The sequence below is a fragment of the Astatotilapia calliptera genome, chromosome 4, assembly GCF_964374335.1.
Source record: "Astatotilapia calliptera chromosome 4, fAstCal68.1, whole genome shotgun sequence".
NCBI classification, from domain to species: Eukaryota; Metazoa; Chordata; class Actinopteri; order Cichliformes; family Cichlidae; genus Astatotilapia; species Astatotilapia calliptera.
In genome coordinates this window covers 13,122,853-13,140,038 of record NC_137425.1, presented here as the reverse complement: position 1 = coordinate 13,140,038, position 17,186 = coordinate 13,122,853, and the positions used below count along the sequence as shown (strand labels likewise).

The 17,186-nt window shown below is 41.2% G+C and overlaps 1 protein-coding gene across 4 annotated transcripts in view; it reads left to right on the top strand.

Annotated features, from left to right (window-relative positions):
• Window positions 1-17,186, top strand: part of cyth1a (cytohesin 1a) — a 39,866-nt gene that overhangs the window by 12,145 nt on the left and 10,535 nt on the right. For 2 of the 4 annotated variants that reach the window (XM_080300874.1, XM_026164878.2), the window contains exon 2: window positions 15,146-15,228. In XM_080300874.1, coding sequence (XP_080157000.1) covers window positions 15,146-15,228 — 83 coding nt within the window. Of the gene's footprint in view, window positions 1-2,200; window positions 2,503-7,201; window positions 7,530-15,145; window positions 15,229-17,186 lie in introns of those variants that run through there. The other 2 variants (XM_080300871.1, XM_080300873.1) reach the window with 2 other exon arrangements.

The following is a 17,186-nucleotide window of genomic DNA, read 5'->3' as shown; positions in this document are numbered from 1 at the left end:
GGTCGGTGCTCAGAATCTTTTTAAAATGCAGCTGGACAGCTCATACACATTTTTCTACCGTACGTCAGATAAACAAAACAGATGAGCTGTTTTCTCCCCTTACCTGGCCTCTGTCATTGGCTGTGAGTGGAGCATTCCTCTTGGCTCTCAGGTATTCATCAACAGGCAAGGACAGGCTCAATCCTCTGCTATCTGACAGCAGTATGGCTGTGCAGGTGTTACACAAACAGAAGACTAATTTACTCACTTTCAACAGGGGGCTGTAAATCCCTCATAGTTTCCTTAAAAAATGCCGCCAAGAAATATCTCTCTACTAGGAAAAAACGACCTTTCAACAAACCTTTGATCAGCCTTTGATCACGGGGGGAAAAGGTGAAGGTCATGACATCAAAACTGTAAAGCTGCATTAGGCACAAACATTCTGGTGAGTATCACCAAGATGTAGCCAAACCTGTTTCATCGTTACTGGTAGGCCCCTGCATTGTTGTGGTGTAATCATAAGAGTGCAATGAAAATCAGCTGTTTTTCAGAATCACTCAATCATCCCCAACAACAACAACAACAACAAAAGATTATACAGGATAATGTGGGAAATAAATCCAGAGCCATTAAAGCACTAGACTGAAACATTTTGATTTATTTGTTTATTTATTGCAATAATATCATGTGAGAATAGGCTGTGCAGCGAGTTTGAATATCCAACAGGTGTTCACAAGTGTTTGTCTGTGCAGGTGTTGTTGCTATTTTTTAAAAGAACGGTTTAACATTTGTTTCTGAGGTAAACGTTTGACTGCACACACACGTCTACTCTCGGCGGATGTGGTGAATCAAAAGCCTTAAAAAGAGCAAGATCAGCAGCAGTAAACTGCTCTGCCTCGGTGAGTCTAACTCACTCCCTGCCCCCACTCAAACCCCAACACATGTGTGTGTGTGCGTGTGTGGGAGAGAGCCGAAGGCAACAGGGTGGCAACACAGTGGGGCAGACGCGTCATAGGGCACGTTCGCTGCGCTCTAATCAGTTTGCATAATCAGGAGACGGAGATAGGCAACGAATTCCTTTCAAAATAAGAGTCTCACTTACAATTACAAAGTCCAGTATATGAACTACTGACACCTACCTTACTTTTTGTAAGTAAGTAAAATTTATTTATATAGCACTTTTCACACATAAAAATCACACAGTGCTTCACAATAAAGAGAAAGAAAATGAAAAAGAATGGAAATACAGCAAATAACAATGTAAAACAGTAAAATACAACATAAAACAATAAATTAGTTGAAATCTAGTCTTCAGGGTTAGAAAGGCCCGATCTCCATGAGTTTTAAATCCAGCGCGTGGGGCCACCAGCAGTCTCTGAGCTGATGACCTTAGAGCTTGGAAAGATGAATGTGGTTTCAGCAGGTCAGATATATACTGGGGAGCTTGACCATGTAGGGCCCTAAAGGTTAAAACTAAGTCTGAAGACTATGCAAAGCTAATTTGTTAAAACAAGTAAAAAGACCAATGCAGTAATCCAAACGGGAAGTCGTTTATGCTGAAGAACTGAATCATTTAAAAATGTAATATGTACATTATATATTTATATGCACATGTATATATTTATATATTTGTTTATTTTTTCTCATCTACTCACTGGCATCGTAAAGACACAAATCAAAACTGTTGTATAAAACATAAACCTGTAGGATCCTGCAGGATAAGCCTAATTTGAAAAAAAAAAAAGAAGAAAGTTATGTGCTGAAAGTTATGGTCTGATTATACCAGCACCAACACATATGCAAACAGGAGTTTTGAGCTCTGTAAATTGGTATACCTCTCCAAGTTTATGTGGCAATGCTGCAGGGCAATTCCAAACTAATAACTGACAGTTATTCTTTGAAATTATTTGGATGTGAGGATGACGGGGATTTAGCCAGTTGAATGCTTGTTTGGGTGCCACAATGTCTTGAGTCAGTCTCATTATACACCTCAATATTCAAATCAATATAAAGTTCTTGTAATTTAAGAGTAGTGTTTTCTTGAATTTATATTAATTTTTGTACTGTCCTGAAGATAACTGGTTTGGCTAATGGTGCCTTTATGAATACCAAATCACAGAAAGAGTCGAAACAACAAAAATTTGTAACTGTGTAATCCAAATAAAGTTTTTTGTAAACATTCTTTAAAACGTGTTTTAATTTGAAAGGCACAACCGGAAGCGCTCCTCTGTGCCAAGCCTGCTCCTCTTGCTACTTTCTCGCTCTCAGGAGCAAAAGCTGGTTGGTCAAAGTCCGTCACTTCAAACCACTCCCTTGAGTCGTGGACCGAAACAGTCTTGTTTTAGGCTAGAAGTCAATCCTCGGAGTAACTTTTAACTCGCCAATTGAGAGTTGAAAAGCCAATAAAGCTGTCGTTAATTGTATTCGGCGAAAGGTTTGACTCTCGGAAATCTTCTAGAAACTTTTCGGACTCGAAACCTTGAGGCACAGACATCATGGTGTTAAAGTCGGAAGACGGCGTAGGTGAGTGAGCTACTCAGGGAGAGACGTTTTACTTCGTGTGAAAGTAATTTAAATGGCACCACATGGCCTTTAAAATATACATATATATATCAGAGATAATAACTTGACGGTATGAAAATGGAAAATCTCAGTGGACTGTAACTGTCCTTGGCGACATTGTTTATTCTCCTATTGTTGCTTTGCTGCTTGTGTAAGCGCGGCACTTTTCTGAGCCTTATATAGCAAATAAAAAATATGTATACACAATCATTTGGGTTTTTTTTAAAGTCTATTTTTGTTTATCCATATCATATTGACTGATCCTTGTCTACAAAATTCAGCACATTACCACATATTTGTACACTAAATCAAAGAGCTGGCTGTATTTTCACATTTAGTTTTGAGCAGTGCTGGTGTCAACATTATCAAGCACTTTAGTAGTAACACTCTGTAGACTTAATGCAGACTCTAACACGGTCAGAGTAAATATCGTCGGTGTCATTTTTCACTGAATACTCAGCAACAGGTGTGAGAGCAGACCGCGCACTCCTCCAGCAAGCTTTACATGAGTCATACTTCATCATTCCAGCCTTTGGATGGGCCACCTTTAGTTGAAATTATGCCAGAGAAGCCTTGCTAACTGTTGCAAATTACATTTGTGGCTGTAATTCCTTTACATCAGTTTGATGATGTGCAGTCATAATGAGCCAGTGTGCAGCCTTTGGTGTGAGACAGAAAGCCTTTGTTGCTGAGCATCATTCTTTCATCTTTTCTCTTTGACTTGGTTAGCCTGGCAGCATTAATCAGGAACTTTGCCTTGCGTCACTAATAATCCTGTTAGAGAACAGTGGCTGATCCTGTTATATGCTGCTGCTCCTTTATTGTTCTTGGGAACTTGCACACTTTGCCCCCCTCTCTCTTTTCCTTCCATAGCCTTGGCTGAACCTGGCTGGCACACACAGCTGCATTGTTTTTTGGAGGCAGCGAGGTGAGCGAGAGGTCCATTCGATTCCTTTTGAGTCCATTTGTCTCTGCCACTTAGCGGTGGGTGGTCTGGGAAATTAAAGTAGTTGTCACTAATGGTTCCCTAATGAGTGGCGCTGAGAGCTCTAATGGGGCCTCTGGTACAGTGTACCCTCCCTGGCACTAATGCCCCCGTGGTTTGATAATCGTCATCATCTCGCCATAATCATATTTTAGCTCTCTTTCTGCATCAGTTGCAGCGCTCCTTTCCACTCAGACCATCGTTCACTCTGCGTTGTTGGTGCTGAAATGGAAAATGTGTTTAGAGCAGAGAGCACTAGTGAGGTGTTGTTGAAAGTCTGTTTGGTAGCTCAGCAGCACTTGGTTGGCTGTTTTCGCTGATGTTGATAGTGATCTCGCAACTGAAAGAGGAGAGAAAATGAAGGGTGTGCAGATTTAAAACTATGACCTGTCACATTAATATTGCAATGGTTTCATGAGAGTCTGTGCTGAACAAACATTTTTTTTTCTTTCTAATTAGTCAAGGCAAGGGGGGGGGAGTTTGTTTTGGATTGTCATTTACCTGCATTGTTATTATGGTCAACTACAACTGACTTTCTATTTGGTACTGGGCTTGGTCTTCATGTGACATCATGTGACGCACATCATGATTTCGTAACGTCACGATGGCGAGCTATGATTAGTTGGGGAAGTCTGTCATGTCTTGCGGTCAGGTCATTATTATAATCCCAGATAAATGAAGTCCAAGTCTTTCTGGCCAAGCATTTCAGCTATCGTAGTTTACATTTATTAATCATAAATTGAGCTCCTTTTAAAAATTTCGCAGATTAATCAAGAAAAGTATTGTGTTCTTGTCCACATTTCGTGACATCTTGTCACGAAACCTTTATCTGCTGAGAGTGCAGATAAGGGTGTAGCAAGACTTGAACTGCTGTTTTCACTTCCTTCTCGGTTTCTCAGAAAGAAATGTGTCAAGTTCTCTTTTTTTTTTTCCTTTCTTCTTTCTCTAGGAGTGGAAATCACACTGCAATCTCAAAGCTTAGCAGTTTGTTATTCCTCACCTCTCTCAAAGTTACTGACTTTTAGTGACACTCAGCTTCGTCTGCAACAGGTAGAGACATGCCTGGAGTTGCTGTCTTATTACGGGAAGGGGAGGAAAAAAAAGTCTGACTTCTGCTGGTAATGTGAAAGAATCCAAAATGGCGGCTGGGAGGAACTTCTTGATAGATGCCTTTTTAAAGGAGTATGCTGATTTGCCAATCAAGCAGCTGTGCAGCAGCTCAGGATTTGAGCTGTGCATACTTGGTCTACTCCTGGTGTTTCTCCACTGTTCAGAGCACAATGAACCAATGCCTATTTTATTCCCTTCCCAACAGGATGGGAGGGTTTCGCCGCAGTTTTCACTCCTCCGCCGATCTGTTAGAGCAGCTCCCAAACAGGAAACTAAGGGTTTGATGATATGCTTGGCAGGAAGAGGCATCCTACAATTTGTGTGATGGGTCCATTTTTTCACTCTTCTACAGCAGAAAAAGCAACACTGAGGCAAAAATAAAGGTGCTAAAAGATAAAGATTTTTGGCTCTTCCAGCTTTTCCACCACATGTTTTTCAGAACGTGTGTGTTATACTGGGAAGGCAGGATGTTGTTAGTGGGAAAGCCCTGATTAGAATCAAGGCTAACGGCATCAGAGGACAAAGGCATGTATTGTGGGAAGAAATAGCACTTCCGCTTTTGAGGGAAAACACAGAGTTGCCTCCTCGGTTGCTTCTAAAAACAAGTTAATGTCAATAAAACAGAGCAGGGATTATGTAAAAAAAAAAGCTCATCTTTTGTGTTTGCTACCGTGGATTATGTCTATGTATGTGCATGCAGCTGCTATGCTGCTGTTGGGCACTCTGCATGTTTGCTTTACACTGAATCTGACGCTGACACAGTGTGTAGGGTGGCAGGCCTTCCTATACATTCTTCAGGCTCAGTTCCCACCCCCTCACATCCTTGGGTCTCTACATTCCTGCACAGCAGCGTCAACAAAGCTAGCCAACCCACTGTGAACTATGTCTGGGCTGTCAGGGGAGTGACGGGGTCGTTTCTGTTTGACCAGTCTTCTTTTGCGATGGCATTGACTTTTTAATGTGCCTTTTTAAAGGGTGTAAAACATCTTCTCTTAACACAAAAACTCACACAAACACAAAATGCTTTGCACTTTCACCTGTTGAGAGCTCTGGAAGACAACCAAGTTGGACTACATGAGAGGGGAAAAATCCACTGAAAAGTGAAACTAGTGCTCCTCCTTAAAGTGGCATTCCTTCTAATAAACGTCAGGGTGTCCTCTGATTGCAAAACAAACCCCAGATGCAGAGAAGTCCATGAGATGATGTTTCCTCAGATCACTGTCTGTGACCTAATTAAGCCCTTTCCTCGTGTATTTATGGGCACAGTCACTATTTTCAAGTATATTAGTACAATATGGTGTGTATGTATTAAATTATTTCCCCATTAATGTCAAGAATGTTGATAAAGCAGCATATGCTTCAGGGCAGACTTTTGTCAAGTTTCCATTGGCTTCACCACAGGACTTCAGTGACCAGTAGGTGACATCTGAAGCCCCTCAAATTTAGAATTTTATTTAAAATCAATACTGATGTTTTTAGGAATTTAATAATAATAATAATGAGATTGGCACTGATGGCACAAGCAGAAGAAAGGGATCTGTCAGTCTTATTGCTTTCTCAAATCACTTTACATTTGTATTGCATTATGTTTTATTGGAACATTCATTAGGAGAATAACACCTTTGACTCTCCAACATAGATCATTGTAATCCTGAGGCATGCTACAAGTGAATTTACTGTTGCTATTCCATTCTTGTCTAAGATGGGATTATGTGAAAAATGGGTGTAACTTCACCAGCACATGGATCCCATCCTGACAGCTATCAGAAGAAGCTCAGTCACTTCGAGGCTGCAGAGTGCACTCAGCACGGCAGAGGGCTCCAGGATGACTCATTCGTCTTTATACAGACACCAGACAAGCGCTCATGTCTGCTCTGTGCTGCAGACGTACCCGGGGCAAGTGTACACTCATACTGTAAAAACACACACAGTGAGGAGCAGTGCTGAGAACCATTCTCTTAAAAGATCATTAGACTCAGGATAATACTCATGGCCTAGACTTAACAATAAACACATACTCGCCTCCAGCACAGAGTCCGTTGTTAAAGTGGAGTTTGGAGGTGGTAATTTTGGCTGCATGACTGGTCAGGAGAATGAAGAACTGGCTTGAATTGCTTACTCACAACACCAGCTCATAGTAGAATATATCATCGCTGTCTCTGTGGGAGATGACGGCAGAGGAGGAACCAATCATCATGTAGTTATTTGGTAATTTAACTATTAATCATCATTACGAACATAAGAGAGGCTGGATTTTTTTTTTTTTTTTCAGTCTTATGGTTCTGGGCTTTTTAATTTCATTATTCCTGATACAAATAGGGCAAATTTCCACACTTAAAAAATCTGAAATGGAGGGGGGGGGAGTAATTGGATTACTACCTGAAAAGTATTTCATCCTCTAACTAGGACTCAGCATGTTGAGTTATAAGCATGGGTTGAACGTATGCCTACAGGTGTGTATGCAGCATATTTTTGGGAGAAGGGGCAGCAGCTAAAGGAATGACCACCGGGTGGAGCCACCATGTTTGTCGTGGAGACAGGAAAGCATGTGGAGAGAGAGAGAGAGAGAGAGAAAGAGGGAGGGCGAGGAGGTGGTGAGCTAGTGAGTAAGGCTCCTTCCCAAATGGACTGTATCAGTGGCTGTGTGCCTTGAGCCGGCTGGCAGCTGATAGTTGTGCTGAGGAAATCAGGCAGTGTCTCTCTCCCTGTCAGGAGGAGCAGGACTCTTCCTTCTGTTACTTGACGTGTGGATGTTTTGAATCGCCAGAATTAAGCGGTAGAATCTGACAGGAGCCAGGGCTGGTGAGCCTGTTTGTGTACAACAAGGTGGAGTGAAGAAGTGGAGTTCTTCAGAAACCCAGAAAAGTAACACTTGGGAGATTTTCTTGTTCAGGTTAGCACCAAATCTTGATGATGCTTCTGTGTTTAGCTGATTAATTAATTGCAAGGCTGTTTTCTGTTGCTTGCTGTCATGTTGCTGTCATGTGGGACTTTGGTCAGGTTTCATTGAGTCTGTGCCTGCAGTTGCCCTTTGACAGTTTTGAGGGTAAAATCAATGAAGCTGGAAAAAATGCATGCTTTATAAATAAACTGCTGGGAGATGATTCATATATATGAATATTTATGTGTTTTAAATCTCCTGGCTGGCCTGTTGTGTTGACTGTATACCAGAGCTGGAGCCCCAAAACTGGGTAACAGAGTGATGTCAGCAGTGGTGAGTTTGTTGGTATGAATGAAGCCCTTTTGATGACGGATGTATGTAGAAGTTGGACTTAAACACCACATCATCAGGGGTCTGTATGGCGCACATGGGATAGGTCCATTCAACAAAATTGACAAGGATCAAGCTGGTAAAAGTAAAGGCGATTCCTTATCATCAGCCCATGTGTTTGGGCCTTGTTAAGGAATGAAGCTACTTGTCGACACAAAGAGAGAGCTGTGATCATCCCACCTCTCTTCTCACAGTTTCTGTGTTCTTCTGCCATTTGCTGTCCCACGCTTCCCTGGCTAAACACAGGGCTTCTTCTCCTGTTGTCTCTCCTCTGCCAGTCCCCCTTCACATTTCATACCAACAGGTCAGAATGAATGGATTTGGGCCTTTTTCTTCTTATTAATCCATAACTGGTGGTCCTTTTCAGTCCGGTGTGTGGATTCTGTTTCTTTGTGTGCTCTAGAGGAGGAGGTCAGAGATGAATGATTTTTTTTCTCCTTTTGGTGACCACATTCAAAACAGCCTTAGCTTTGTTGCCTTTGATCTGCTTTGTTATAGAATGTCTATTCGTGTGTGTGTGTGTGTGTGTGTGTGTGTGTGTGTGTGTGTGCGCTTTTAGATATAAATGAGAGAGGGTACCCGTGGGATTTGCTAAAGTAATGAGATTCAGTCTGAGATATGTGGATGAGATAGTCACATTTTAAATCACTTTCTGTTTAAGCAGACCACAGCAAGAATCAGAAAGCTTAGAGTTATTTATTAGACTGAAAATCAGCACCATAATCGATTGTGTGTGTCCTGTGCTGAATTAATTAAACCTTATCAAGAAGTGGACTGCTTCTTTTGACCATTGGTCTTATTGGTATTGGCTAGGGGTCAATTGATTGGAGCCTACGTGGCTCTTGAGGCCAGTGGCCAGGTTTTAAAGGGAGGAATGTCAGTGTAAATATAAGGTCAAATGTTGAACAGCAGCAACAGAAACCTGATGGAATGGGGGGAGAGGAGCAGGTAGATGTTGACTCGAGAAAACTGATGTTCTCAGTTCAAATGAGATCGGCTGGAATAAGAAGGGAGTGCAAAGCCTAGATAGGAGTTGGTCAGACCAGAAGGATGGTGCATGAAGGAGAAAACCTGCAGACACAAACAACAACAAAACCTTGTGCAAAGAATGATTGCTGCTGACAGTGTCATTTGTTTACCTCCATCACTGTGTGCACTTCATCAAAATAAAAACAGTGATCTGTGTGTCTTCGCATATTCCCTCACTCAGCAAATTGTAGGTGTAAATATATTCCTGACGTCTTCATCTGCTGCTGTAAAACACCAATACACATCTGTCTACTAAACTGTCATTTTACTATAAAGATCGCTCAGCATTAGTTTCTTCCTTACATGCAATACGTACGTATGTCTAGTATCTGTGTTGCTGGAGCAGCCTGAGTAAGGAAATTACCTAGTTAATAATTTTTTTCTCTTGGTCCTTGTGTGCTTGGAGGAGCTCCCTAAATTGGGTCACATCAGCAGGGAGGGGGAGCTAAAAGATCTTACGAGCACTCGGAATTCTAATTTCCGTATTTTCCAAGGAGAGTTCTTCAGTGATCTGGGTGGAAATGAGACGTCTGCTTCTTTTGCCAGGATGGCAATCAGGATGAGTATTAGTGGCTTCTGCTGCCCTGGGAGAGTGATCTATAATTGGTATCTCTCTTGATGCCACCTCCCTGGTGCGCTCTGCTGACCCAGCCTTCACTAAAAAAAAATGCTTCACCCATCTAGGAAGTCTGCACTCTTAGATTAAAAAAGTAAGGGTGCACCGAGACAAGGTATTATTCTTATACCTGATTTAGGGCTCAAATGAAGCTTTGGGGAAACTAAAAAAAAAACTTCTTAAGCACTTTACCTAAAGTACAGAATGTATTTGACAAGAAGTGGGATGTACCAGTTCAGGAGTAAGTGCCATGATTATTCTTGCAGAGTGCATTGAGTGTTTCAAGTCATGCATTTGGGTTGAACTGCACCCAGGAGTAATGAGGGCCAGGCCACTGCAGGACAGAGCTCTGATTGTAATATGCCAGATTTAGCAAAAGAGCACTTATGTCAGTACCATTAACCAATTGCTTCACACTGTCATCTTTTTCAGCAAGGTATATAAATGGAACGCATTATCTTTGGTTTAAAATAAAAATAAATTTAGTACTTTGTAATACTGACCTCTGAATAGAGGTGAACACACTTTGGGAGTGACAGTTTCGTAATGATGTGCTGGAAATGACAGTCAGATGGTGTTAGTGCTGTAAAATGAAACAAAAAGCAAGTTGCAAGAGTGCTGATCATTAGTTTATATGTGGGTGTGCAAGTCCATGTTACTTGTCCCTGGTCTCTCTGCATGACGGCACTATGTGCAAACACGCCCCCATGTGCGTTTGCATGTAATTCCCCTAGATGACTTATTTTTCACGCATTGCAATTCCGAAAGCAGTGAGATGTGGGCGTCATGTGTTTTACTTGTGAAACAGTCTGTGGAGCCTGTGGTCATCACAGGTTCGACCCTGCCCTTTTTGCATGTGAGAGAGTAAGAATTCAGACAGATGAGGAGGCGTGGTGTGCGTGGAAGGAAATGCCTAATTTATCCCTTTTCTATAATATTGTAATGCCAACAATAAAATATGGATAGTAGGTGGTTATCACAAAGTATCTTTTAATAAGACCATTTATTTTCATTGTTCCAAAAACAAATAGTCCCTTCATTCTTCCTCTACCCTCTCTGACTCTCTTTTTAACGTCCTGCCTATTTCTGATGACAGCCACATTTCATCGGCTGTGTCAGTGCAGAGGTTTGCTGAATGCGAGCCAAGCAGTGCTCCAAGCATTTTCTTACGTTGATGAACTCCCTCTTCATCTGCTGGTTTCTGGGAAATTACACCCACTTGGTGCCCACCTCTGAAGCAAGCATGTTTAGGGCCTTTCCCTGCTGTGCTGTGGTTATGGTTATTTTGGGTGGAGCAAGGAAAGCATCGATGGTTTCAACCACGTTGCTCCGTGATTATGCGGATTCAGATGACATGTCGGGATGCAGTGTACGTTTTGATTGCAGGATCTGGGTGCCATCGTGCATCTGTCATATGGATTTTGCACAAACTATTTTTATGTGCTCTCAAAAGAGGAAAGTGTATAAACAGTTTCCTTCCTTAAAATTATTAGTTTGCTAATTTTTTCAGTTTTCTCCTTGGAGTGAAATTACAGTCCTGTATGCAGCTCTTCTCTAATGTCAGTCCTCCTCTAAGGCCTGGAGCAATGTGGCTGTTTCATATTGGGACCTGCTGTCCTGTGCTGTGTCCTGTTCATTTTTTTTAGGGTCTGCCAGGCCCCCTACTTGACATCGTGTTTCTAGAAAGACAATTGAATTTTCGTCTTTGAGATCATCCTCCCTGTTGTTATTTTTTTAGGCTGTTGAACACAAGCCCCTGCTCTGGATTTCATCATTGTGACACTAACTCATCCAGGCAATCAGGAGATAAGGTCATTAAATGCAAGGAGGGCCATATATTCTCAGACCTATCACCACTTTGTTTGTGTGTTAGGTGGTGCCTTCTTGTGCATCTGCGAGGAGGAATTGTGACCAGATTTTTAAAAAAATGCACATATATATTTGGGTTTGTCTTTGCTCAGTATCATCCTGTCAGCTCCCGCTTATAAACAAAATTTATTCAGACCCCACTGTGACTTTAAATAGCAGAATGCTCGGTATGTATATGTCCGGTATGCCAGAATTACTTAAGGTGTCGAGGTTTGATGTGTGAAAGGTCAGCTTCATGTGGACTCCCATTCTCCCCCAGCTGTCTGAAAGCAAAACAGGAAGACAGCATGGCATTGTTTTGGTGCTCCTTCAGTCTGCTCTAAAGCAGTCCCTGTTTTTTAACTTTCATCGTCTATCATCCCTGTGTTAAATATTATCAGAAATTCTGGGAAATGCCATAGTTATTTACCCCAATGTCTTTAGGTTTACTTGCTTCTTTTATTAAAATAAGCATCCTCAGTTATACAGATTTCTTTCTGCTGGTTATATATTTAAAGTTGGATTTTTTTTTTCTTCTTTTTTTGCTTTTTGTATGTTTGTCTCGTCATTTATGAGTGACGTGCTTAGGATAATTTCTGAATGTCAGTTGTATCCTTCGATTGCTTGCTTCTCTTTTTTTTTTTTTTTTTTTTTTTTATAAATATAAAACCATCATCATTCCACTAACACTTTTACATGTGGTTAGAGCTGGGCGATAGAACGATAACGATATGTATCGCGATATAACTTTTACTCGATAGAGAAATTAAGCTATCGCGATAGACCTCGCCGCTCTTGTCCTCAAAAAAAAAAGGTCAGCCAATCCAAATTAAGTAGCGCAGAGCCGAACCAATCACAGCCGCAGCGTCACGTCGCGTGACTTGTTAGGTACAGCACAAGTGCCAAGCCGCACGTGTGTTTGTTTGGGAAGCAGCCAGCGGGTAATGGAGGACATGAGTGTGCCGACTAGAAAAATCAACCGAGCGTGACCGAAGAGAAAACAGATGATGGTTCCAATGCCGGAGAGATTGTCAAACGGAAGAGCCATAGAAGTTCCGTAGGGTGAAGGTATTTCGGCTATTTCAAGTCTGACAAAAAACAGAGTAGCGTGCACTGTAAATTGTGCCGAAAGCAAGTCTGGAAATACAATAAACTGGTGCATGCGTCACACTGTGCGCCACGTTATTGTTTCGGTGAAATGAATTTCTACAATACTGTTACTGTTAATTCTACTCTCTGCAGTGTTTAAATGCTTACATATACACACAGTTACTGTCCCTCCACACTTACGACGCTGTTCTGCTTCTATGCCCCAGCTTTGTTTACTTTTTCCCCACCGAGGCTTCTAGACTTCTGATTGGCCAACATTTCTGCACGGTTAGGAATCTAGCACCACCTGCTGCTTTGGCATGTTCATAGCAGCGTTTTCCTTCATTTCTGCCTTTATGTGTGGACGGGATTATTTTTTAAAACGAAAACGGAAAATCTCCGTTTTCAAAAATACCCGTGTACGTGTGGACGTAGCCTCAGTCTCTGACTGGAAGCGCTAATTCGTCATTCGGCTTTTGTCAGACTAAAGTAACTGTTAAAACTGTTTGAAAAGCTCAGCTATACAACAAGGAGAGATTGAGAATTTCCTTTTAGTTCTCAGTTTATTTGATATTGACAAAAGTTAGTCAGTTTTGTCTGTTCTTCTGTAAAACAAACTAAGATTTATTTTTAGAATTAATATTTTGTTTCTAAGTGGAATTGACAATTTAGTCTGTTTTGTTTGTTCTATTTTGAAACTTAAACGCTTTAGCGGCTGCCTTTTGTGTAGTTTGCAATATTTGCCTTTATTTATCTGAAAAAGTCTCATGTTCCTTAAGTACATCTACCCTGTTGAACTTATTATGGGAAATAAATATTTAAATAAAAACAAGCTGCTGATTATTTCACATTTTACTTATGAGCAACGGCACATTTAAATCTTACAAATATAGTTATTTGGCTTATATCATGATAGATATCGTTATCGCCTGAAATGAAAAAAACATATCGTGATATGAAAAAATCTCATATCGCCCAGCTCTACATGTGGTACACTGTGTGTTACCCAGTCCCATTGAATCAAGAATTTTACCTCTACAGTTATGTTGAGTCCTCTGTCCTCAGCTTTCGTCTCTTTATATCTGTTACTTTGTTAACTGCTGAAGACTCACTGAGATCCATAGAGTCATCCAACCTTTGACCCCCTTTAACCTTTAAACTCTGCTGAGGAAATGAAACGAGGAGGTTACAGAACAGATCTTGTGCTGAGCCACTGCAGGAACTGGAGAAATGGCCTCGCATGCCAAATAATGTATCTTCTGTCTTTTTAATGCAAGTATTTAAAGGCAGCTGATTATCAAGCAACACTTTACAGCAGAGCAGACAGTTTTGGGCACACACCTTTTTCTTGGAAAAAATTTTAATTATTAGAGAAGCCACTGAAACAATTTGAATAGCAACGTCAACATCAATGTCTTATTTGTTTTATATTGAAATGTCATTATGTGTTGTTTCCCATCGGGAATCCACCTTACGAACAATGCAGATTAATGACATTTACTACTACTACTACACTTTGTGACTACTTCCCTTACTCCATACCATTAGTTTTTGTTATTTTACATGGTATAGCATACATTTTGTTTATCAAGTAAACCAGTTAATCAATACTTGTTTTTAGAAATTGACTATGTTAAATATATAAATTACACAAACACACAAGATGCAGCTAAGTCATTATTAGCATATTTTTAAAGTTATGCTTGGTCTTAATAGGGCTGCTGACAGAATAGCCTGATTGCTTTATTAAGAAACTGTCACTGTTTTTTAAAGAGAAAATGTAAACTTTCTTGTTCAAATGTAAAGCAAATGAAACGCACTGTTTGGAGTGCTGCTGTGCTTACAGTGCTCTGTGTCCACGCATCTAGTTTTCGCTCAAGTGGACAAGCAGGCACGTTGTCCATCAAACAGGCTAATAATAACTAAGGTGTGAGTGACAGGAGGACTGTCAGCACTTTGATACCTGTCACATTTGTGCTTCTTATGCACTGATGCTCAGTGCTGATTGGCTGACCAGACATTTTTTTTAAAAAATTGTAGTTCCACAATAGCTGATTTCCTGTTTGATCCGCATGTGACCGCTGCTGATTAGGTCACTCTGTTGGTGTAGGCGTTTTGAACTCTTTAGTGTTTGTAATGCAAAGGCTTATTTGAGCCATCACTAACACTTTAACAAAGAAGGACTTTCACTGTATTGTCTTACGACTTACGGTAGCCCCTGCAGTTGAAAATGTCTTCTCATAAATCACCGCTGGTTTTCATTGTTCCTCGTACCATCTTCCACATTCCTTGCTATGTGTGTAATCACTTTTTGGAATGTTGAAGAAATGCTTCAGGGACATTTATTTATAGAAAATGGCAGGGATTGTGCTACATAGTGGACGTGCACATGGTCATCTATGCATGCTGACAACTTGCCATTATTGTATTGTTTCTTTTCCTTGTGGAGGACTGATGCACATTCAGGGCACTTGTATTGTGTCTGTGCAGGCACGTCTGCATGGTATGCCTCTGTCTGCGTACAGCCTTATGTACACACTTGGATCATGACTTTGCTGTTACTTTAACCCTAGTGGATCATTACCAGCCCTCACACACTGGGACAGTATTTCACTGGTTATTCTAACCCTTCATCTTCTTTCTCTTGTGTCTCTAGTGCCGGACGACCTCACTCCAGAGGAGCAGCAGGAGCTGGAGAATATCCGCCGGCGTAAGCAAGAACTGCTGGAGGACATTCAGGTAATCCTAGAGGAGGATATGTAGGCAGCGTCAAAAGAGACTCTTTTAATGTTAGTAAGGAAATTGGATGTCGTTTTTATTGTTCATTTATTGAAAGTGTTAACATTTTAACATTTTCTTTTATCTGCCAGTTTAGTGTTTTATCTTTCAAGGATAGAAACTCCTTCAGCAGCATTCTTAACTCATGCTTGAAAACCTTGGTATTCAAACAGAGAGATTTGCGTTCACTCTGGGGAAATCAGGTGACAAGGAAGGCAAAAAACATCAACCATCCTGACCATGTGCTGTCATCTGAGTTCAGGAAGTTGTTTTCTGCTCGTCACTACCTTATACCCCGAGTGTAGAACAAATGGATCCTTCATTCCCTCAGTTATTAGATCATCAAACCTGAACAGGGTTTATTTTAGTTTCATTATTTTCTGGCGTTGTTCGTTTTTAGACTTGTCCTTTTTATTCTTTTTATTTATTTATTTTTATCCTGATTGTTTGTTGATCTGTGCTAACAGTGCAACAGTGTTTGTGACCACAGCTTAAAGACTGTATGTTGTGTGACTAGGTTGAGTGGGTAAGCTTCCCTTCTTGGGGATAAATAAAGTTATCTTAATCTCAATCTGACAAAAACGGCTCCACACACAGATAAAAGGTGATTATGTTCTTATGACTGCACGTTTGCAGGAAGCTAGTAGCATATCCCTCCTGATTTACAAGCAGAGCCAGGATTCAAAGCAGCTCTGCTGAATTTCCATAAAGTGGTTTATTTGATTCCTGTCCATGGCCCACGATGATGTTTGTTGGCTTCAAACTTGAGACCAGGGCATAGCTCGTGAGTCTAGCTCTATCTGTAGGTCAGTCCTCTCACTCAGTAAGCAGCGATAATAAGCAAATAGCTCGCAACAAAGGTGAGAGACTGTCATGCCCTGAAATGAATTATGATGGTGTCCTGAATTCCCAGTGGGCAAATTGGCTTCTGCTGACCCCAGTGGATGTTTGAGGTGTGATCTGTCACCCTTTCTTTTATGAGCTTAGGCCACCATCACTGCCCTTCCCCCTCTATGGCTGCCGCCGCTGCCTCTATCCTGTCCTCGTCTCTTTCTCGGTGCTCTGCACACTGACCCCTCTCCTCCTCACTGGCTCCCACACTCTCCTCTGCTGGCCCCGCATGTGAAGGCCTCAGCACCACACCCACTCTACTTTCTGTATGAGCACAGCCTTTGTTTGTGCAGATAAGCATCTGAGGAATGCGTTGTGATTGCGCAGGCCTTGAATGGACAGATGTTGTCTTTGTGGTTTCACAGTTGGTAAGTTGGCATTGTGTACAAGAAATATTGCATTGTCACGCATGGTAAAGGAAGAGGCTTGATGATTACTGTTAGTAGGCAAACGAGATCTATATTTGACTTCTCTTATGCTACTGTCTGTTCTCCCATGCTTTGATCAAGCTGATCTCATCCTCTGCATCCTCTGCCTTTACTGTGCCAGTCTGGCACCAGCAGGTCTGGCAACTAAATCTGCCTCTGAGACCATTAATCGGTAAAATACCACACAAAATATAATCCTTTTCCATGCTTACTTACTCCATTTGTATTGAGGTTATCCCCTAATGTTTTCCGCCCAGTGAAATTCAGATTGAGAGGATTGTTTGGCTCAGACACATCCTAGCAGACTTTCTGTGAAATAGGAGCTGCTATCACTTTATAGTTTAAGGAGCATACACAGTGTTGCATGTGCAGCATTATCTGAAGAGGCCAAAAAGTGACTTTTCTCTCTTTGTTAAACTGTTTGCTCTGATGTAAGTATTTATGCAACAAAAGGCCACCTGACTTACAGACAGGGGGGGGGGGGTTGTAAATACAAATGCTTTGCATGTTATTTGCATCGGTTATCCCTTTCCACGCCTCTTCGAGGGAAGTTGATGGACATATGTTTAACCTATTCCTGACTCCCAACAAGGCTAATAT